At 38.8% G+C, this 22,134-nt stretch overlaps 1 protein-coding gene across 9 annotated transcripts in view; it reads right to left on the bottom strand.

Moving 5' to 3' along the window:
* The window catches only part of FRY (FRY microtubule binding protein), a 335,554-nt gene that overhangs the window by 117,296 nt on the left and 196,124 nt on the right, over window positions 1–22,134 (bottom strand). For all 9 annotated transcript variants that reach the window (XM_032314833.1, XM_032314834.1, XM_032314832.1 and 6 more), the window contains 6 exons: window positions 20,522–20,608; window positions 15,684–15,855; window positions 14,220–14,352; window positions 10,346–10,453; window positions 2,311–2,569; window positions 591–773 (listed from right to left, as the gene is read on the bottom strand). In XM_032314833.1, the coding sequence (XP_032170724.1) occupies window positions 591–773; window positions 2,311–2,569; window positions 10,346–10,453; window positions 14,220–14,352; window positions 15,684–15,855; window positions 20,522–20,608 (942 nt within the window). The remainder of the gene's footprint in view (window positions 1–590; window positions 774–2,310; window positions 2,570–10,345; window positions 10,454–14,219; window positions 14,353–15,683; window positions 15,856–20,521; window positions 20,609–22,134) is intronic.

The following is a 22,134-nucleotide window of genomic DNA, read 5'->3' on the forward strand; positions in this document are numbered from 1 at the left end:
TCTTTCGTCAACTTATGCAGCTTATGGTTCGCCTGTGCTTGCAGGCGATGAGCCCTAACATCTGAACAAGGGTGCACAGCCCTTGACCAAGTGCGGACATTAGCTGGCCGATCATGCTTGACCATTGGCTTGCTTCTCCAATCTCAAGGGGACATACTTTCTCATAATTTCAAGATTACTGAAATTAAACAGTTACCCAGACTGTTTGATACCTTGATCATTTAAAATGGAACTCATTATTTTCTCAAGTTCTTTCTCTAATATAAACATTATAATGTCTTCTTAATTTGATGCATGCTGAATATTATGAAGAAAAATGATCTACAACTTAAAATTCTTCACTGTTTAACCAAGAACCACCTCTTAGAGAATCAGAAATGGTCTTTTCTATTGCTCTCAGAATAGATGGCATATCTCTTGGAGCTCAAGAGTACTCTTTCATAATCAAAAACCCATGGTCAATCAAAAATTATTTTTTGACATCATGTTTGACAAGGAGGCCCATAAAACAGTAATGCATTATTCCCAGGTTTTAATCTAAACTTCAAAAGAAATAAATGAATTAGAAAGTTCAAAAGGAGAATCCATACCTCAGGCTGACCCAGGGCGACAAATAAAGCTCGAATTTCCTTGAGTATTAAAACGGACAGTTTGCGTGTGGCCACCTGGAAACTGCAGAGTAAAACCAAAGCAAATCCTTCCACGGCGTGAAGCACACTGCAGTGGGGGCCCCGCTCCGACTGAATTCTGTGGCTGGAGCCATTCGCAATCAGCTGTCAGGCAATAAGAGCACATTCGATATTCAGAAAAATAACAACTGAAGAAGAAGAAACTACTCATATGTGCATCTTTTGGCACATGGGACCTCATAATATTAAAATAAATTGCAATGGCTTCTATCCAGACACGACTGTAAGTTCATTATTATTCATGACAGATCACAGATCCCCTTTTTCTTTCGATCCATTGTTACTTTGGAATACCATCAACCATCTGTTACCTTTGATAAGAGAGAACTTTCAAAGGCTATTAATATTAATAAGAACAAAACTGCTTCCATCCATATAGCATTTGAGATGACACTATAAATTGAGTCAAAGTGGCCTCATTTGTTTTGACTCAGATTCCCTATAGACTTGTAGAGACCATTCAAATGGATTTTCAAACATTTACTTTCTAGTCACATGTGTGTATTTGTTTCTTGTGTTCGATTCTAATCTAAGTGTGTGCACGTTTATGCCATGGGTTCAGAAAGTTCCCAAGTCACAACTAAATGGGTCTAAAGCAAAAGGAACCTAGACAACAGGGCACGTTCCACAACCATTTCAGTTTTCCTTTGACAAACACATGTAACCCTTGTTTGTCTACTATGATCCTTTGGCATGTATACAACACAGGGAAACAGGAATGACCTAGGACTGGGGATCCTGGCTGTTCCTTCAGTGCTGTTGTACTCCCCTAAGCTTTCACGTTCCTCAGCTTCTCAGCTGTGCTCTTCCCTTGCCAGGCCTCTTTTCTTTTTTTTTTTCTTTGACAGAGAGAGAGATCACAAGTAGGCAGAGAGGCAGGCAGAGAAAGAGAGGGAGCCTGAGCAGGGAGCCTGATGCAGAGCTTGATCCCAGGACCCTGAGATCATGCCAAGGGCAGAGGCTTAACCCATTGAGCCACCCAGGTGCCCCATCCCAGGCCTCTTTCCCATCCGCTCATTGCCAATGTCAAGTTCACCACTGCCCTTGTTCTCTGTGACAACACTTCTCCATAACCTGCTTTTCACAAGGTTTTCATTCATTTTTAGCATTTAGGACCGAGATGGGAAGGAATAAAGAAATCCTAAGACTGCATATTTTTTCCTCTGTGGATATTGAACAATACAACCAATGTGATGTATGATAGGGCCAAAAAACCCCAAAAACCAAAACCAAAACCAAAAACAAAACAACTGGAGGGCAACTAACTTTTCTATATGCATAATATCCCTTTCCAGCTTGATAAGCATATCCATACCCAGCTCTATATCCATGCTTATAGTCATTTGTTCTTAGAGATTTATAATCATAATTCTCTGAAAAAAGCAATTTCTATTCCCTGAATGGCCTTGTGAATGATAACAAATCTAACCCAAAGGCCTATCCATCCTCAGTTTCTTGGTCACAGTTTACGCAACATGGAAAAATTAACGGCCATCACCAGGTCTTGAGAAAGTTCCTTGGTGGCAGGAAGTAAGAACTCCAAAGGTTCTCCAAGCTGCAGCTTATTCACACAAATACTATATTGCAGAATATAAATCAGTGGGAAGAGTGTTAAAATCACCTCTGAATTTCTGATCTTGTTGCCTTGTTCGTAGACTTTTCCTTGAGTTTGTATGACCAGTTTCCACTGGGTGAGCAGCTGGAGCAGTAACTTCAGGGATGAATCAAGGAGTGTGTGATGCATGTCGTTGACTTCCCGGAGAAGGAAGTTAGTAAAGCCAAACAGTACATCTTCTCTCCAGTCTGAGAAGTCCACAAGTAAACCCTGAAGAGAATTCTGTGCAATATGTCGCAGCTCATCGTCCATATGAATAGAGAGCCTGTGAAGGGAGTAAAAGACAATAAAGCCTTTAGTTTATTAATGTTTCTTCCAGATTTGTGACAGAACAAATATAGTTCTCTGCTTTTATCCATGTCTAAAAGTGGGTCACCCTGTCACCTGCTCTTCATTCAGCTCCCCTTGTGTTGACACCTGATAGAACCAGCATACCTTTATCAGAGTTAAGGAATTAACCTGGGTACAAAGCTATTAACTAAACCACAGATTTTATTCTGATTTCACCAGTTTTTCCACTAATGTCCTTTTTCTGTTTCAGGATGGAATCTAAAATATTACCTGGCATTCACCTATATCTGAATCCTTTTAAATACAATGTTGACTACAGAATAAATTAGTATCAAACCCTTTTACTTTTTTAAATTAACATATAATGTGTTACTTGCTTCAGGGGTACAGGTCTGTGAATCATCAGTCTTACAGAATTCACAGCGTTCACCATAGCACAAACCCTTCCCAGTGTCCGTAACCCAGCCACCCTAAACCCTATTACTTTTAAGGATAAGAAAACTGAGTACCACAGAATCTAAGGGACTCACCCAGAAGTTCAGGGAGAATGAGAAAGTAAGGCTTAGATCAATGGTCCATAATTGGTCTCGTCCCACCAAGGGGTATTTGGTAATGTCTAGAGACATTAATGATCATCACAACTCAGAGAGGGCTATCAGCATCTCTCTAATAGGTGGAACCTACAGATGTGGCTAAGCATCCTAAAATGCACAGGACAACTCCCTACAACAAAGAATTATCTAGACCAAAATGTCTACAGCGTCAAGGTTGAGAAAATCAGAGTCAGCTGAAGAATACCAGGGTATTGGTGGTATAACCTAGAATACTGTAATAAAATTAAATCTTGACACTGGTATGAGCCATCAGCTAACATGTTTTATAGATTCTTTTATTCATTTACTTAAGAAACAAATATTTTTGAGATCTCCTCAGATTCAGACACACAACCCTTCAGATACAGAGTTCAGTACGGCCGTGTCTATTGGGTGGGGTGCTTGCAGGAGCGAGGGGGGAGATGATGCTGGAGAGGAAGCAGGAGCAGCTCAGGAAAGGGTCTACAGGCCACCCAGGGAAGCAATACAGCAGGGAAGGGGTTAACGGTGTGTGTTCTGGAATCAGCATATCCAGCTCAGTGTCTTGCCACTTGTTGCTTACTAACTGTGGGACCCTGTGCTAGTTAGTCAACCTCTCTCAGCCTCAGAGCCTCATTTGGGAAATGGGGACAATTACTGTACTTGTATTTCACAAACTTGTTGTGTGGTTCATGAAGATGACCCACATACAGTGTGTAACACCACACTGAGTGTGTAACAAGCACTTAGTAACTGGTAGCTATTATTAGAAAAAACGAGCTGTATCTTGAAAGATATAGGGGAATAACATGATTAGCTTCACACCTGGGGGGGAAAAAAAAGGCAACCAGAGTAGGGGCAGAGACCAGCTAGAAGGTCACTATAGTGTCAGACAATAGGTGGGGGCCAGGTGGGTGGCTGACCCAAGGTGGCGAAGTAGTGAGAAAGGGAGACAGATCAAAGACACAGAGAAGGTAGAGTTTCCAGCACTCAGCAGCCCGGAGGTGTTCAATGTCAGATAAGAAAATGGCTGAGTCACTAGGGGCCCCCCCAAAGAGGGCAGATAGTATCCTCAGCGAAGAGAAGAAAACACTTGGACCCAGACTGTATAGGAACATCCTCAAAGTCCAGGATGCCAGCCAATGACTTCTAACCCTTAATCTAAACAAGTCTGGTACAGTCCTATGTTTTTGAATAAACATGATTTCAAAACTTGAAAAGCAAATACCTTTCTTATTCTCTAAAGCATAAAGCACATTAATTGGTCCAAATCTGACACTTAGAAACCAGGCAAAAACTTGTTAATGAGCAGATACATATCAAGTCAGGAAAAACATATTTCCTGTCCCAAAAGCAAGTGATGTTCTAGGAAGATGCCGAGAAGGATGATCTAAGCTGATTCTTCAGGTTAGACCTAGCCCACTAAGTCTAGAGCTCTTACAGGGAAGGGATTACAGTTGCTGGAGGAAAACATAGAGGCCTTTACCTTGAGCTTCCAATTAAGGACTGTCTATGGCAGGAATTTACAAACTTTGTGTTTTAATCAGCAGCTCTATTTTTTTCCCCCGCAAATTTTAAGTACAGCACAAAATCTGAGTTGAAGCTTGGGTAAAGGGCCTGAAGCCCACCCCTTTGGGGGAAAGCAGTAGATGCACCCTTGAGTCATTCTGCAACCATGGCTTAAAAATACTAGTTTATAAAGCAAACAAACAAAAATGCTAGTTTATGGAAAAAAAAAAAACCACTTGAAGTCATCTTTCCATCTTAAGTTTGTTATTTCTATTTATTATACTTATAGCTATCTATGATCCTGAATATTTTAGGAACAAGCTTCTGTAGAGGACTCTCAGTGGAAAGCACTTTCATAAAGGTGAGCTTCAGAGTCACATGGGAGCTACTTAGTACATCTGAATAATTTTATAGTGTAAGGTGTACGAATCAGAAGGGAGTGGCTTCAAATTCACAGACCAAATCCAGGACCATGATCAGAAGAAAAAGATCCATTAGGAGAAACAGCCCTTTCTGGACTGTTGCAGGATAAACAAAAGGTTATTAGGAAGAGGTAAGGAACCAGCTGCCCTAGAGTATCACCAAGGGCAGCAGAGGGAGAAAAGGGTTTAAAGTGAAGCCCAGGAGACAATGGTTTCCAAAAGGAGGGACCTGCTGACAGGTGGATGGTTAGCCTTTGGAATAGTTCACCAGAAGTGGTTGGAATGTCTTCTCTGCAGGTATCAAAGAGTGAACATCCATCTACATACAGTGCTCTGAGCTGTATCTCAACTAAAATAAAATACATTAAAAAGTGGTTTATTGAAGCAATATATGCACTGAGACTATAGTTCTCAGTAAGCCACTCAGAACAACCAGCCACCTTCCACTGTACAGCCCTAGACTGAAAAGCAAATGGTAAATGGCAAATGGCAAATATTTTTCGGGTACCACAGAAGACTATGGAATTCTGTATGCACTATGTCATAAATTGCCACAAGTTATAAGGAAACACTGCATAAAAAGTGTTTATTTCCCATTTTGAATCAAACCAATGACATTTCTCTCTGCCATTTGGCGGCAGGAAAATTCTGTACATTTGGGCAACCGACTTTCCTCTTCTGAAGTTCAAATCTCCTTCTCCGAAAATAGGAATAAATATGTGCCCAGCTTTCTTAACATACTGTGCATGAAAACGCATTGTACATCAAGGCATCATCTGTTATTCAAATGTAAAGATGCCTAAAAATAATAACTAACATTTGCTGAGAGCTTACTGTGTTCTAGGCACTCTGTGAAGTGATTTATGTGATTCTCACAACCTCATGACCAGTTATGGAAAGAGGAGGGCAGACACGGAACAGCAACCCCTCCGTGCATAGGTAGTGCTGTGGGAAGCGACAGAGGACGGGAGCCTGTAGACTGTTGGGGGAGATGTCCTTCCTGTGGTCAAGGGACAGAGCAGGAAACATCTGGGAGGTCAGTCAGAGAAAAATGATACCTACGCCCAAAGACACAAGTAACCTCCCTTCTATGTGGAAAACCTCGTGAGCACCCACAACTGGGAAGGGGAGGCTCTGTGAGAGCAGGAAGAAAATCCTCCCCAGGGATCTTATTGTGATGTCAGGAGGGCCTGTGGAGCCTCCATGGAGCCTAAGGAGAAAGATTCCTCACACGCTGCCATTAGAAGTGGGCGGGGCAATACACAAAACATCAGAACTGTAGTAGTGTGGAGAAAGGGGTTTGCCATTTCATTCCATACAACAATGTCATGCTAAACACACTAACAGGAGTCTGAGGTTAGAGTGTCTGTGTGACATTGAGCCATTACCTGAAATGCTGGGAAGGGGCCTTGGGGGACAGATCCCCTCCTTATTCAGGGGACTGAGCTGGGGGATGGGGACAGAGAACTGACATGAATGTTGGTCTTATTTTGCCAGTTATAAAGAAAACCAAGGAGCACTTGGGTGGCTCAGTCAGTGAAACATCTGCTTTCGGTGCAAGTCATGATCCTGGGGTTCTGGGACAGAGCTCCGCGTTGGGCTCCCTGCTCAACAGAGAGTCTGCTTCTCCTTCTCCCTCTGCCCCTCTCCCCGCTTGTGCCTTTTCTTTTTCTCTCAAATAAAATCTTAAAAAAAAATAAAGAAAACCAAGTTTTTCTGCAGTAACAATGTACTGCAGGATGTAACCATGAAGCATCTGAACTAAAAGGTCTCATACCTCTCTGACTAGACTGTATATTGCCTCAAGAGTCAACTCGGTCCAAACGGGAATGCACTATGTCCCCACAGTGTAAAGAATACTACAGGCTGGAAACCCACATTTACTGCTGTTGAATTTCTCTGTTTTGTCCTCGGACCCTCTCAAGGGGATCTAGGGACTCATTTTCTCACAGGTTAACAGGACCCAGGGTGTAGGTCGAGCCCTCCATTATCTCTTCCTTGAGGAGAACAGCCTCCGGCTTCTAAAGTTTATGGAAAAGGTCTCTTCACAGGCTTGCCATACAAGCACAGTCATTTTCTTGATTTCTAAGCCTTGAACCCTCAAAAATGTTTATTTGCTCTTTCCCCTCATAAAAACAGTCCCCATTGCTTTGAGCTTTGTAAGAATGTACATAATAATAAACACGATGCACCATAAATAGCATGGACATTCCAACCATGTCTAACAGAATTCCCTTTGGCATGCCTGGCACCAGGGTCTTCTGCAGATCCAAGCGTCACTGGATTCGGTGATCAGAGTGATCCAGAAGTAAGAATCTCCCATACAGTCACAGCAAAATAGTGTCACAGACTGTACCTGAATGTGCGTGACATTTAGAAAACTCAGTATTTCAAAGGCCTAGTACACATAATCATCCCCAATTAAAACTTCACTGACATCAGCAAACTTTCCTTCTGCTTCAATTTAACCGATAACTTTTCCCCTGCTGACACATTTTCCCTGGATTAACCAAAGCGCACATCTGTGACACGTAGCCCTCTCCACAATCTTATGAAATAGGCGATATTATTCCAATTATTTAAAAAGATTTTATTTCTTTACTTGAGAGGGAGAGAGAGAGTGACCGAGGGAAAGCAGGAGCAAGGGGGAAGGGCAGAGGGAGAGGGAGAAGCCGACTCCCTGCGGAGTCAGAGCCCAATTCACCAGGACCCCGGGATCATGACCTGACCTGAAGGCAGACACTTAAGGACTGAGGCACCCAGTGCCCCAGTATTATTCCAATTTTATCAGGGAAAAAACTCTGAAGGCTTAAATAATTTGCCTAGATCACATGGTTAGGAAGTGGCAAAAGCAGGGAGGCAAAATTCAGGATTTCCAAATGATTCTATTTCATTCCCAGATTTTGCTATTTCCTCCAAATCTCCTAGATGGTGTTCTGCCATTCTCTGGTGGCTCAGAGGCCATGAGGAGCAGTCTTCTGTCCCTTAATTTCTCACTGCCATGTCCAACCCTTTCACTCAGCATCCCCTCCTCTGTGCACACTAGACTCCGACTCACCCAGCCCCTCCCCTGTCACCCCTGGCTCAGCGACAGGCTGCTCTTCACCTTGGCACCTGACACCTGCCTCTCAGCATTTCTTACTCTCTGGCTTTGCCAGCATCTTGGGAGACTCAATAGTATAGGATCTTAGCCTCTTCTTCCTGAGGTTCCCTCACTCCCAAATAACCTTTTTTTCTTATCCTTTGGGAATCTACCCTTCATTCCTCCTTAGGTCCTCCCGCCCAGAGCTGGAAGGCCCTTTGTGATCTGGGCTTATGGATCCCTCTTTTCCGCTGCTTCTCTACTTCCAGTGATTGTGTTCTTTGCTCACATTCTGGTTGCCAGCCTGAGGCAAATTAGCAGCCTAGGCTGCCAATCTTTTAACTTCACAATCCTGAACTATGTCCTAAACATGGAATGGAACAGAGAAGGACCCACAGAATGGAGGTTGCTGATGACAGGAAAGGAGAGGTTACACGTAGCGGTGACCAAAGCCAGCAAGAAGGTGGATGGCTGTGGTCAGAGAGCACCAGGGCTTCCAACAGTGGCTTTCAAAGTAATGGCTCTCCAGTCATCCTCACAAGCCAGCCCTGTCCTGTGCCAGCAGTGACTGGCAGGAAGAAAGGGGCAGCTGTGTCTACGCTTGGAGGGCAGTAGGCTACAAATGACATTAATGGACCAGAGAGAGTGATCAACAGGAATCCAAACTGGCCGTCCAGCGCAGAAGGCATGATGACCACAATCACCAGGACTGTGGTGCTCCGTGGAGATACTCGGAAGCCATGGGGCGGCCACTGGTGGTCTGCAGTCACGTGGGACCAGGGCTTGAGTTATTCCATTTGGATACTGATGGGAAAGGTGCTCTCCAAAAAGGGCTGGCAAATGTGGGTAAGCAAGGTAATGCGTAATGCATTAATATTTGTTATCCTTCTCTTGGCTTTCCTCTATTCTACCATTATCAGATTAAGAGCCTAAAATATTTTTTATCACATTATTCTCTCTCTTAATACTGCATCAGTCCAAATGCCTCAGCTAATAGAAAAGATTAGCTGAAAATCTACCTCTCCAGTCTTTTTCTTTTCTTTTTTTAAGATTTTATTTATTAAATGTCAGAGAGAGAGAGAGAGAGAGAGAGAGAGAGAGAGAACACAAGCAGGGAGAGCACCAGGGGGCAGAGGGAGAAGCTGAGCAGGGAGCCCAATATGGAACTCCATCCCGGGACGCTGGGATCATGACCTGAGCTGAAGGCAGAGGCTTAACTGACGGAGCCACCCAGGCACCCCCACCTCCCCAGTCTTATTTCTAGGTCTTATTTCATTGACTTTCTAAGTTCCCTCTCCTTTCCTTCCTCCCCCCTTCCCTCCCTCTTTCCCTCCCTTCCTTTCTTTTTCTTCCCTTTCTCTCTCCTTTTTTCCACATTAAGGGTGATTTTGTTTTTCATCCCATTCCGTTCAAACACCCATGTTTCTAAGGATTTCATGTTCTAAATTGCTTTTACATAAGGTCACTTTTGACTTTTAAATTAAAGACACACATAACTGTCAACTGGAACTTATCAACATGAGAAATATGACACTTACTTCACTATAACATAATTTCACTTAAAACAAATTAACTTGAGGTTCTAGTTGGACTGCACGTTCTCACGGACAACGTTGGGAGAGTGATACATATACGACTTCGGGCAGCTTTCTGAAGCACTAAAATTAGCTAAGGATCCCCATTTCCTAACTTCTGGGCCCCCCGGGGGTCTGTGGGTGTCAGACTGGGAATCGGACCCTGCATGAACTCTTCTCCAGGCCCCACCTCTGTGTTTCATGGTATGCTTCTCCTTTCTGAGCCCTATCTCAAGATTCACTTTCTCCCAGGACTGATCTGCTGACTTCCTCAGGCCCCAGTAATCCCACTACCCACTGAACTCACATATCACACCTTTTGTGCCATTAGTTTGTACAGTTTCAGGCCTTGGATTGCCAGTTACCTTATGTGCTTGTGTATTTGCTTCTACATTGGATTTTAAGCCCCCCTGAACATGGGGAGAAAAACATACACTTCTTAAATTCCTCCTTGCTTATACATAGTACCTAGGATAATGCCTCATTTAGTAAATATTTGTCAATTTTTAATAATCATTCTTTTTTTTTTTTTTTAAGGAATCATGACAAAGGATTACAATCAATTTAATCAAATACACCCACAGTTCTCACCTGGCCAGCAAGTCAATGAGTTCAAGTTTTGACATCCCATCAGGAAGCAGTCGGGGGATAGCAGCAACACAGGTCCTGAAAAGATCTATTTTTGGCTTTCTCTCACCCCTAGAATTTGAAAACAAACATAGGTTAAAGGCTACAAAAGTTTTTTTTAAAAATCAATCAAATATGTGAAAAAAGACTAGAATCGACAACTTCTGAATCACTGCATGGTGTTTGCTGTATATTATTCTCAAAGTTTATGACCTTTAGAACAATGGCCAGTTCTAAGAGAATGTACAGAGATTTGAATCTTAGAGGTATATATCCAAAAGGAGAAATGCCAGTGTCAACAGTATTCTACCATACAGTTTGCCATTCAGCCAGCTTCCCTGGGGTTTGGTCCCTATGGACTGCACTTAAACCACTGAATTCACTGACATGCCTAAATGCACCCGCGGGGGACAAATACAGTGCAATTATTCCTACACTCAGCATTTAAAAATAGGATTTTAGTGGATACAAGGAATGGTGCCTCTAACAAGCATGACATCTGGAAGCTTCTCTCCCTAGTGAGTTATGCTTGTCCTCTGGAGTCCCTGCTGTCATTTAAAAAATTAAGTGCTTCCAAAAATAAGTCTTTCATAATGTCAAGTAAAATCCTGAAATGTATATAGTTTTGCACACAATTCTGAGTTTTAAAATTATTCTGATGAGCCTGACCTCTATGGAGATTCCTTCCCTCTTTTCATCGCCTTGGGAATATGAATGCTTGAAGCCAAGATAATTAATATCTTGTACATTCTGTTGTAAAATCTGAAGGACTGCTACATTTTATGACAAATCGTTTCAATTTTTAGTAGTTCAAATAGGTAACTGATCCTTAACCACATATTTTATCAAGAAAAACTACACTACCCATCATTTCCTTCCAAGAACCTAAGTGGTGAAATATAACAACATATTTAAATTCTGATAATTCAGTCTTCTGAGAATAAATATAAAACTGTCATGAAATTAACGCTATTGTAGGACACAAAGACAATGATGAAAATGCAAAGTAGGATAAAGTCATTCTTTCTTGGAATAGTAACTGTGGTCAGAATAGAAACACAGCAATTGGAATCTGCCCTCTCTATAACCAGATGGCAATTCTGCTTTTTAGCATGGCTTTGTTTAACTTTGTTAGGAATGCATACAAAACTGCTTATGTGAAAAATAACACATATATGTTGACTTCTCAAATACTCTGTTTTTGCAGAAAGTTATAGGATTATCTTCTCTCCTTTTCCATAGTCCTTTTGGCATGGAGTGCACGAGGACTGGAGAAGGGACCACTGCACACTGGTTTATAATCAGCTGAAGAAACGAGAGGTTTTCAGGTGACACCCCAAATAGCTGTACGGAGTTAGAACCTAGGGATGGCTCCTAATTGTTCATTTGCAACATGGTGAGTCGTTTCAATAGTTCTCCTAGCTTGCTCACCAGATGTTTTAAGCAGCTGGCATTATTTGTTGGAAAACAGGTGACCCCATTGACCTGAATTTGTAAGGCAAATTCCACCAGGCATCCAGGCTGATAAAATGAGCCTAGATTAGAAACTCTCATGGGTGCATTATTTCCTTTTACTACTGTAGTCCTTGCCCTCTGGGCTTTTAAAGATTTATTTATTTATCTTAGAGAGAGAGAGAGTGTGTGCATATGAACAGGTGGGGGACGAGTAGAGGGAGAGAGAAAAATCTCAAGCAGACTCCCCGCTGAGTGCAGAGTTGCAGGCATAGCTTGATCTTACAACCCTGAGATCATGAGGCAGACACTTAACTGAGTCACCCAGGCTCTCCTCTCTGGGCTTTTACAGGAAGTGAACCCCCAATAGCAGAATTTTTATGAACAGATACTGTTATTATTTGCTAGCATGTGCCACAAAGGGGATGAAGAATGGAAATGGTGCAACCATAAAATGTTAACATTCAAGTTCATACCCTAAGCAGGATATGGGAAAGTGAAGGATTGACTATCAACTCCAAAGATGATTTCCGTTAGCATGGTGTGGGCCTCAGCTGTCTCCTCCCAAATGCTTATGATTCTCTAATGTTTCTTTTTGTCTTTGGGAAATGTAGCAATGAGTTATTCTCCACTAAATCATCCACCTTAAAATGTAGCAAGGAAAGTATTCTTAGTCCCATTTGGGGGTCTTAAGATGAATAGGGAAAAGTGAAGAATCGTCTTAGAAAAAGTTCAAGGTATTGGTTAAAATTAAAAAAAAAAGTTTGAATATATTGTTTTGGTCCTGACCCTATTGTAGGACCTCTTTTTTCCCCCATTTTTAAAAGTTATTTTTATTAACATATAATGTATTATTTACCCCAGGGGTTCAAGTCTGTGAATCATCAGGCTTACACATTTCACAGCACTCACCATAGCACATACTCTTCCCAACTACCGTAACTCTCCATAACCCAACTACCCTCTCATATGATCTCTTGATCGTAAATATCGTTTTCCTTTAAAAGCCTTTCTTTACTAATTTTAGGGGAAACAACTACAATGCAGAAGCTTTAAAAACATTTCTTATATTTTTTATATTATCAGTTGAAAATTGCTTTAGTATTGGTATTTAGTATTAGTATGTACTAATGGGGTTGAAATTTGATTGACAATCTGGCAATATGTGAGGTAAGAACTGGAGATGGAGACAATACATATAATGGGATTCATCTTTTTCAACTTTAATTTTTGTGATTTATTTAAATGTGATCATTTAAAGCAAATGAATGGCAAGCTGCAGGATAATATGCATTGTAAAATCCCATTTTTGCACAACAAATGCATATGTACATATATTTGTGTACAAATATTGTGTATATATATTGTGCACACATATTGTGACAAAGGGAAAATTCTGGAAGGAATCACACTGAGTCAAGGAATAGTCGCAGATATCAAGTAGACCTCTGAGGAGGGGTTTACCTTTTAATTTTATATACCGCTAAATGTGCATTTAAAATAATTTTGTATGTTTTACTTTGTCTTATAATGTATTATTGCATCATACTTCATTTTTCACATGCTGCCATTGTAATAAAAATACACACCCACAATATGAATTTCCCTGTATAGGTACAACCTTTCAACTAACTGTGGTTTTTGGAACCAGAGATGCTGAGGAACAAAGGAAAGTTTCCCCATTACATTTTAGGGAAATTATGCCACAGGAGCCGAATATAACTTAATTCATAGTTCAACAACAAAGTCTGAAGTCTTTTAAAATGTAAACTTATCACCTAATCCTAGTTCCTGCCATCATTAATCAAAAACAGCAAATTCAAGTTATATGAGTCTCTTCTGCAGAGCTCTAATTACAAAGCTACATCTTAGATTTTGGCTAAGAACATCTGATTTCTACATTCAAAACTACAATTTTTTTCTTTTTAAGATCAAGTATTGCTATGACACGGTTGCATAGAGATTATTAGGCACATTTAACTCTCACAGTTCAGGAACAGTCACTAGACACAAGCGAATTTGACTTATAAAGATAGAATGTCTGTAAAGTGGGGAAATCACCATAGCACACAGGTGGTGATAGAGCTCAGGAGCAAAATCTCCCTTCTGGAAAGTGTGGACCAGTGAAAGAGACTTGGGGTCCATTTTCTAACTTACTGGTCCAATGGTACTTGAGACATATGTGAAATAGATCAATCTCAGGTTTGACCTTATTTTTTGAGTTAGTCAAATACTGTCAAAGGACATTTTTACTATCCTTAATAATTCATAGAACTCTGATGCTAGGAAGAGGAGAACAAATACAGACTATGTGGGAAGAATAAATGAAAGAAATCTCTGCTGGTACATTCTGGCTAATTAGCAACATTGTCCTCACTGTACTCACGTGATCATGTCTTCGGGTTCTTTGTTTAGCATCTGAACATTTGTTAGCATCATACACCTTCCTACTTCTTTATCAAGGTGCCTTAAAATGTTGTCCACGGCTTTTCGTACTTGAGAGTAATATAGTGACATGCCTGGAAAACGTGCATTGTAGTTACATCTTTGACTAAATCCATCAAGGAATGAAATCCTAGTTTGTTCATCCTTTATCATGTTTTTACTGAAGAGCATCTATGGGTCAATGACTTCATTAAGCAGATCCTAATTCAATCCCTTTTCCATAGAACTCTTAGCATAGTGTCCTGGACTTGGTGGATATGCAAGAAATAATCACTTGAATTTAATAAATAGAAATTCTAATTCTTCAGAGGGAAAAATTTTCTAGAAGAGTTAAAACGAAGAGGAAATAAAAAGGTTGACTTTTGAATTTTTATGTTTTTGAGTAGTACAAGAAAATTCACCACCGTTATTGATTATATAAATAAAAATTAATTCTCATTTGGGGTTCAGATTATAATAACTATTATTCTCTGAAACATATGTGTGGATGTTTTTTACTAAGATAAAAATGACTTCACAGAATAAATTTTAAAATGAAGGAAAATATTTTAGTTATAGTATTTTTACTGTTCTCATTAATTACAGTGTCAATGTTCTATTATGAAAGACATGTATAGCCTATGTAGTTCACATACATATATGCATTTTATATATTTATGTGTGTAATACAAATGAAAAACAAATTATTCTGTATTTAAAATTTGTACTCCAATGAAATAATTGTTAATGATTATTTCTCATCCATTAAATCTGTCTGAACTCATTTGAGCATTTCCTAATTAAAGATAAATATTTTAAAGTGAAGAAGTCTCCTTCTTTGACATAAAAATTATTTTAACAAAGGTTGTAGTAGGTTTCTAAATTCAGGGATTCAACAAGGAAGAAATCATCTCTTTGGGTTAAAATAGCTGAACTAAAAAAAAAAAATCATCTCATGTAGGCTAAACCCACAATATAACCTGGAGTGTGTGGGATCTGGAATGTTTAAAACACAGATTAAACTAATTTTGCTGGGAAAAAAAAAAAAAAAAAGGAAAGGAACTATAAAAAATGAACAAACTAACAAATGAATATTTATATGGTTGCTTTATAAACAGGATAATCTACCAAAGGATACAGATGGCTTAGAAATTTACTGTAAAATGTAGATAATCAATATTAGGAATTTGAAAAGACCAAAGATAAAAGTCTAACATTTAAATGGCAAAATGTTTACCAGGAAGTTCCAGGAAGTTTAAAGGGCAGTAAAACAAAGCACAGCATGAATCAATCAAAACAATGTTGGAATGTCCTACCAGTTACTTCTATTAAATTTTTTTAACAGTGTAGCTCACTGAGGGTAACGATCCTCTGGTCATTATAAGGACTTCACAAGGCCCAGCTCTAACACAGCTTTGAGACCCACCGATCATTTTGGCTTCTTCTTCAGTTAGCGTTTTACTCAAATACGTTTTCTTCACTCTCAATGTGTTTCCTGAAGGGAGAACAGCCCCTGTCACTGGCATGGGAGGCTCCCCATCTTTCTGCTGCAAGCTATCCGCTATTACTAAGAAGGCCCGTAAACCAATGTTCATTCTCTGTAAGAGATAATGTGTTCACGATAAAAAGAAAAACCCAATTATTATAGTTGCATTAAACAATCAGTCTTTGAGAGAACGTAGCACGGCTTGCTATCTACATTAGTATGAGAAAGTAATTTAAAAGGCAAAAGACTTTAGGTCAAACCTACGAACCTAAAATTATGTTTCTGTCACTGTTTGTTGGCACACCACTAGAAAACCAGCAGAAAGATTTTTGCTCTACTTGGAGGGTATATGTTTGAGATGATCATACTCATGCTGTTTTGGTGCACCTCAAAGGGAAAGGCAGCCATCTTCTGGAGCAGCTGCAGCTAAAGTAAACTGAGGTAAAGTAGGGACTCATATGTCTCCTGGATGGAGAGAGATGCCACATGTGTTAATTCACAAAGACCAAATAAAAACAACAGGAATTCCAACTGTGAATCACAAAACACAGACAGTCTGCTCTGAATTGCGGGATGATGACTCTTGATTCAAAAAGACTGGTAAGTTTGAAAATGAATTTTAAAAATTCCATGCCGCTGAACTTGTTACTGATAAAACACATGGGCTTAAAAGAAGAAATGCCATTCTGAACCAGATCATTATCTTCCTCTGGCTCAGGTAAGGGATAATACTGGCTCTGAAAGATGACTCAGTGAGATAGTTGCTACCAGTAACAATGTCTTAAAATGTCAGAAGGTACTAAAACATCTGTATTTCCTTAACAGTCATGTGTAACACATTTATACTCATATTTTCATCAAGTAATATGTGAAAACATATTATAGGAAGTAATAAGTTTCCAAAGTAGGCTCCTATCTAAAGCAGAAAATAAAACTTATTACTATCAACAAGATAATCTACTGAGTCCCTAAAAGGTATCCGGAATTGTTCATTAAATTGACCATTTTAAAATAGCCTTGCTAGGAATGTATAATTTTTAAAATAGCCTTGCTAGGAATGTATAATTATTCCCATTTTTCAGGTGAAGTAGGTAGAAAGCCAAACGTCCAAGTCAGGTTTGTCCAAACTGTCTATTCTGTGGTATATAATTATATTCTATAACAAAAAATAATGTTCTATTCATTTTGAAACTGTTCAGGCCCCAAGGAAAGATGATATTTCAGCTAGGACTTGAACATTTGTACTGATGCAATGTGTGCTTTCTGATTTCATAGCCTTTAATAATATTCTCTCCCTAGTTTCTAGAATGAAAGAGCATTAACTTTAAAATAATTAACTGGGCATGAAAGTCCATTCATTTCCTCATTTATTTTAGTAGTTCATGAAATGCGTTCTAGGCTTGTGTATTCTTCTCAAGACATAGCACTGTTTTGGGTGGGGAAGTAGAATGTTCAACTCAGGAAAGGCAATATCAGTAGAAGAGCCATGGATTGACGGAAATGGTCAAGCCTCAATTATTTGCAAGTGGTATAACCAGTTTATGAACCACCCCAGCCAGTTGTCTCAGCTTTCCTTCTCTCAGGATAACACTAAGTGCAGAAGTAATTGGGATAGTTTGGGACACATATTTTTTACTTCATCTCATAAACAATTCCTTTTTGTATTTTATATAGTTCTGCATTGTACTACTCCCTTTTTATTATCTGTCTGGTCTTAAGAAATTATTTAACTTTCCGAAGTCCAAGTTTCAGCTTTCTTTCTGTAAACGGAGGGTAATAATACCTACTGATCATACAGGGCTATGGTGAAGATTAGTGCTCTTGCTGGTAATTATATATTTGTAGGTTAGAATCTCTATTTTTTATTATTTTTATTTATTATTATTATTTTTTTAATTTATTTGAGAGAGAGAGCATGAGACAGGGGAGGGTCAGAGGGAGACGCAGACTCCCTGCTGAGCAGGGAGCCCTATGCGGGACTCAGTCCTGGGACTCCAGGATCATGACTTAACCTAAAGGCAGTGGCTTAACCAACTAAACTACCCAGGTGTCTCTAGAATCTCTCAAGTTTATTGAGACATAATTCACACAGAGTAACACACACTTTTTTGTTGTTGTTGTATGGTTCTTTGAATTCTGAGAAACCTATATGGTCAGGTAAAACTGCCGTCAAAGTCAAGATATAAAATTATTTCCAATATCCCAGAAAGTTCTCTTGTGCCTCTTTACAGTCAGTGGACACCCCCCCAACCCAGCATCTGACAATCGTTGTCTAATTTCTGCCTGATAGTTTTGCCTTTTCCAGAACGGAATCAAACAGTACATAGCCTTTGTGTTTTGCTTCTTTCATTTAATGTCAAGCTTTTGAGATGCTGTTGCAAAATCAGTAGTGTGTCCCTGTTCACTGCTGAATAGTATTCCACTGTATTAAGGATGTCTGACTTGTTATGAACTTACTAGTTGTTGAATGTTAATTCCTCTCCTATTTTTAGTGGCTGTCACTAAGTTGCTATAAATATTCATACACACCCTTTTGGACTTTTGGAGTTTTAATATCTCCAGGATAAATACCTTGGGGTATAAAAGTTGGATCTTATGGTAAGTAAGTGTATATTTAACCTTAAAAGAAATTTCCAAACTGTTTTCTAAAATGATTGTGTATTTCTGCATTCTCACCAAAGTAGTATGAAATTCCAAATGCTCTAAATCTTTCTCAGTACATCTCACTGTGGTTTTAACTTGCATTTCCACAATGGTTAACAATGTGGAACATCTTTTCATAAGTTTTTCGGTCATTTTTATTTCTTCTTTGGGGAACAGGCTCTTCATTTCACCCATTTAAAAAACTGGGTTGTTTATTTTTCCACTGTTGAATTGTAAGTGGTCTTCATATTCTGGGTACAAATGCCTTACCAATATGTGTTTTACAAGTATTTTTGCCCAGTCAGTGGCTCTATGCTTTAATAACAGTATTTATTAAAGTGCAGACATTTTAAATTTTGATGACGTTTATCAATTTTTCTCTTTTGTAATTTATGATTTTTGTGTCCTAAGAAATTTTCACCCAACCAAAGTCACAAAGATTTTTATCCTCTGTTTTCTTCTAGAAGATTTACAATGTTGGATTCTACCTTTAGGTTTATGATTCATTTTGACTTAATTTTTGCTCACTGTGCAAATTAGGGGCTGAATTTCATTATTTTGCAAGTGGATATCCAATGGTCCAGCACCATTCATTGAAAAGACTACACTTTATTCATTGAAACAGCTTCAAATTGTTGTTGAAAACAAACTGACCATCGATGCATGGATCTTTTTCTGGATTCTCTATTCTGTCCCATTGGTCTTTACATTTACTCTTCGGCCAAAATGATGCTACTAGAGCTTTATAGTAAGTTTTGAAACCAGGACATGCTAGTCCTCCAATTTCTTTTTTTTCTGAATTATAGTTTCCACATAACTTTTAGAATGATTTTATTGATTTCTACAAAAAATGCTATAGGGATTTTAATTGGGATTATTATTGGTTTTAGAGTTTAATACATAGATTAATTTGGGGACAACTGAGCTTTTTGCAATCTTAAATATTTCAGTCTACAAACAGTATTTCTCTCCATTTATTTTGGTTGTCTATGATTTTTCTCAAAGTTTTTTAGTTTGCAGTATATAAACCTTACACATAATTTGTTAAATTTATTGAGTTTTTGTTTTCATTGCTATTGTAAGTTGTTCAATTTCTATTTTTCATTACCATAATATAAAACTATATTGTTTTTATATATTTATCTTTTTTTTTTTTCAAGTAGGCTCCACACACAACATCACAACCCTGAGATCAAGAGTCGCATGTTGTTTTGACTGAGCCAGCTTGGAAGTCCCTATATTCTTATCTTGTAACCTACAAACTTTCTAAAAGGATTTGTTAATTATTGTTTTCGGTAGATTCTTTGATATTTTCTACATAGGCAATCATGTTGTAGGTGAATAAAGAGTTTTATTTCTTCATTCCCATTCCATATGCCTTTTATTTCTTCTTTTTGCCTCTGGGACTCACTAGGACCCCAGGTCCATGTAATTTTAGGTCAAGGCAAGAATGAGAGAAATGGATGACCTAGAAACTTCTCACAGATGAGTAAATTCTTATGATGAGGAGGATGCATATAGGAAACCATCTTAGTCTGAACTAAAATGAGACATGTAACTGGAAACTATTTAACTATGGTGGGACACTATAGACTTTGTAGTAAGAGAATCCTTTACATCTCCAGGCCTTGTTCCACAAGCTATTTCCAAAATATTATTTAAGACACAAATTGCATATATCCCTTGAGAAGCTGTGCCCTAAAACATATTGGATCAAGTGTGTGAGTCTGCTTTATACACTATTCTCCCCCTTGTGTGTGTTATTGAGGGGGGTCATAAATATGCCTTTAAGCTTCTAATTACCAACTACTGATAAACTCTCCCATAACCCTATAAGCCCAAGAGAAATGGAAGAAGATACTCAAACATCTTTTTGTAGTTTTGAACATTAAAACCCCCAAATTTCCAACTGCTCTGCACAAAGAGGGTATCTAATCACTGACTGAAGTCTATTCATTCAAAACCTGACTTCTGAAATTCCATTATCCATACTATTTAGTCACATAACATGGACAGAAACAAACAGAAGACTTTTTAGAGAAATGTCCTTTGTCCTTTTCCCCAAAGTTGCAAAGTAAAGGTATGGCTCTGTCCATACATGCTCTGTTGCAAGTACATAAAAGGATCATTCATACCTCTGGATTGAGACTGAAAGCTTTTGCTGGTTTTCCCACACAAAGAAAATCAAAAATAATTTCTTTCATTGCAAAATCTAAACGTTCCTGTAGTGAAAAAGAGAAAACAAAACAAAGATGTTAAAATACAAGTTCAATGCAAAATGTCTATTTTTATTCTAAGCACCAAACAGGTGGCTGCTAAAAGAAGCAAGACACTGCTCAATTTCGTGCATCAAGAGAAACCCTGTAGGAAGACCGTGCCCACTGGAAGCTTGGGTGAAGCTGCCTCTGTTTTCATGGGGTGTGCAAGGATGCTTTCATTATATAATATGTGGAATTAGCCTCTAAAGCATGGAATGCCTAATGACAAAACAAAAACAAAAACAAATCCCCCCAAAATGAGAACCCCAAACACCATGGAAGCTTATCCACAGTCTCAATACTTCCTCCTTGTGTAGCAAATGCTGATAACTTCTTGAAACTCAGTTTAAAATGTATTTTTAGAAATACCACTGCAAAATGACCATTTTCTCCTATCCTCTAACATTTCAAATCCCTTGGCTCATATTTTAATGGACAATTCTGCAAGTGAAGTGAATAATCAACAAATAAGATATGCAATGGTACTTAAGTAGGGAAGCATAAGATGGATGCTAATAGCTAGAGACAGTGGCCACTATGATAGGACAGGCTCAATTTACATGACATAGACCAGAATAATCAAAGTACATTCTCAGCCACATGATAACTATATGCAGAAAAATCACATTAATTCATCTGCCTGCAAAGCAAGGAATGTCTTTTCCCTAAGCGCACATATTACAGAGGCATCTCATTATACCAAACACACAGAGAGATATCTAATATTAAGTCGTCTGTGAAGTAACAACTGAACCTTACATCTTTAAATCAGTATCAATTGTACCTAACAGTAATTTCATGCCTATAATTTCTCCTTATCCACATGGCATTCTGAAGTACAGTGGGCAAAAATTTCGCCTACATTCTACAAATAAAGAAACAGAAGAAAGAGGTTCTCTGACTTGTGAAGGGTACGGAGCTGGCTTGTGGCAAAGGATGAATGGGAATAATGATCTTTTCCCCTTGTTCTGTAAATGGTAAGGAAGTCAAAGTTGGAACATAACAATTCACCCACAAAGTGTTTTAAAAAGTAAAAATCTTGGGTCTATAAAGTAAACTAAATACTAAAAACCATGTTTATTATTATTGGACCCAATTTTAAAGGAAATTAATACCTGCAAAGTTCTTAGAAAAGTTCTTGGTAAAGAGTAAGTGCTTAAGAAATGCTAATATTCCTATTTCATTCTTCTTTCTCACAGGGTGAAAGAACATTTTTATTTACTCTTCAAATTTCACAAAATCATCTTTTGATTTCCTCCAAACATCACACGCCTTGCTTCCTCCTGACTTGCAGAATCCAGAGCTGAGAATCATGACAAAACTGGGACTAGGAGTCAAGAGACCCTTTTACTAATAGGCTCTGTTTTAGATGTCTCACCCAAACTCTGTCTCTCAGTTCTGTCATTTGTCAAATGCTGAAAACATTTGACGTACACGTCACTATTTGTTTGGAAGAAAAAAAAAAAAACCATGTGTGAAAACACTCACAA

This window comes from Mustela erminea, chromosome 15 (assembly GCF_009829155.1).
Source record: "Mustela erminea isolate mMusErm1 chromosome 15, mMusErm1.Pri, whole genome shotgun sequence".
Classification (NCBI taxonomy): Eukaryota; Metazoa; Chordata; class Mammalia; order Carnivora; family Mustelidae; genus Mustela; species Mustela erminea.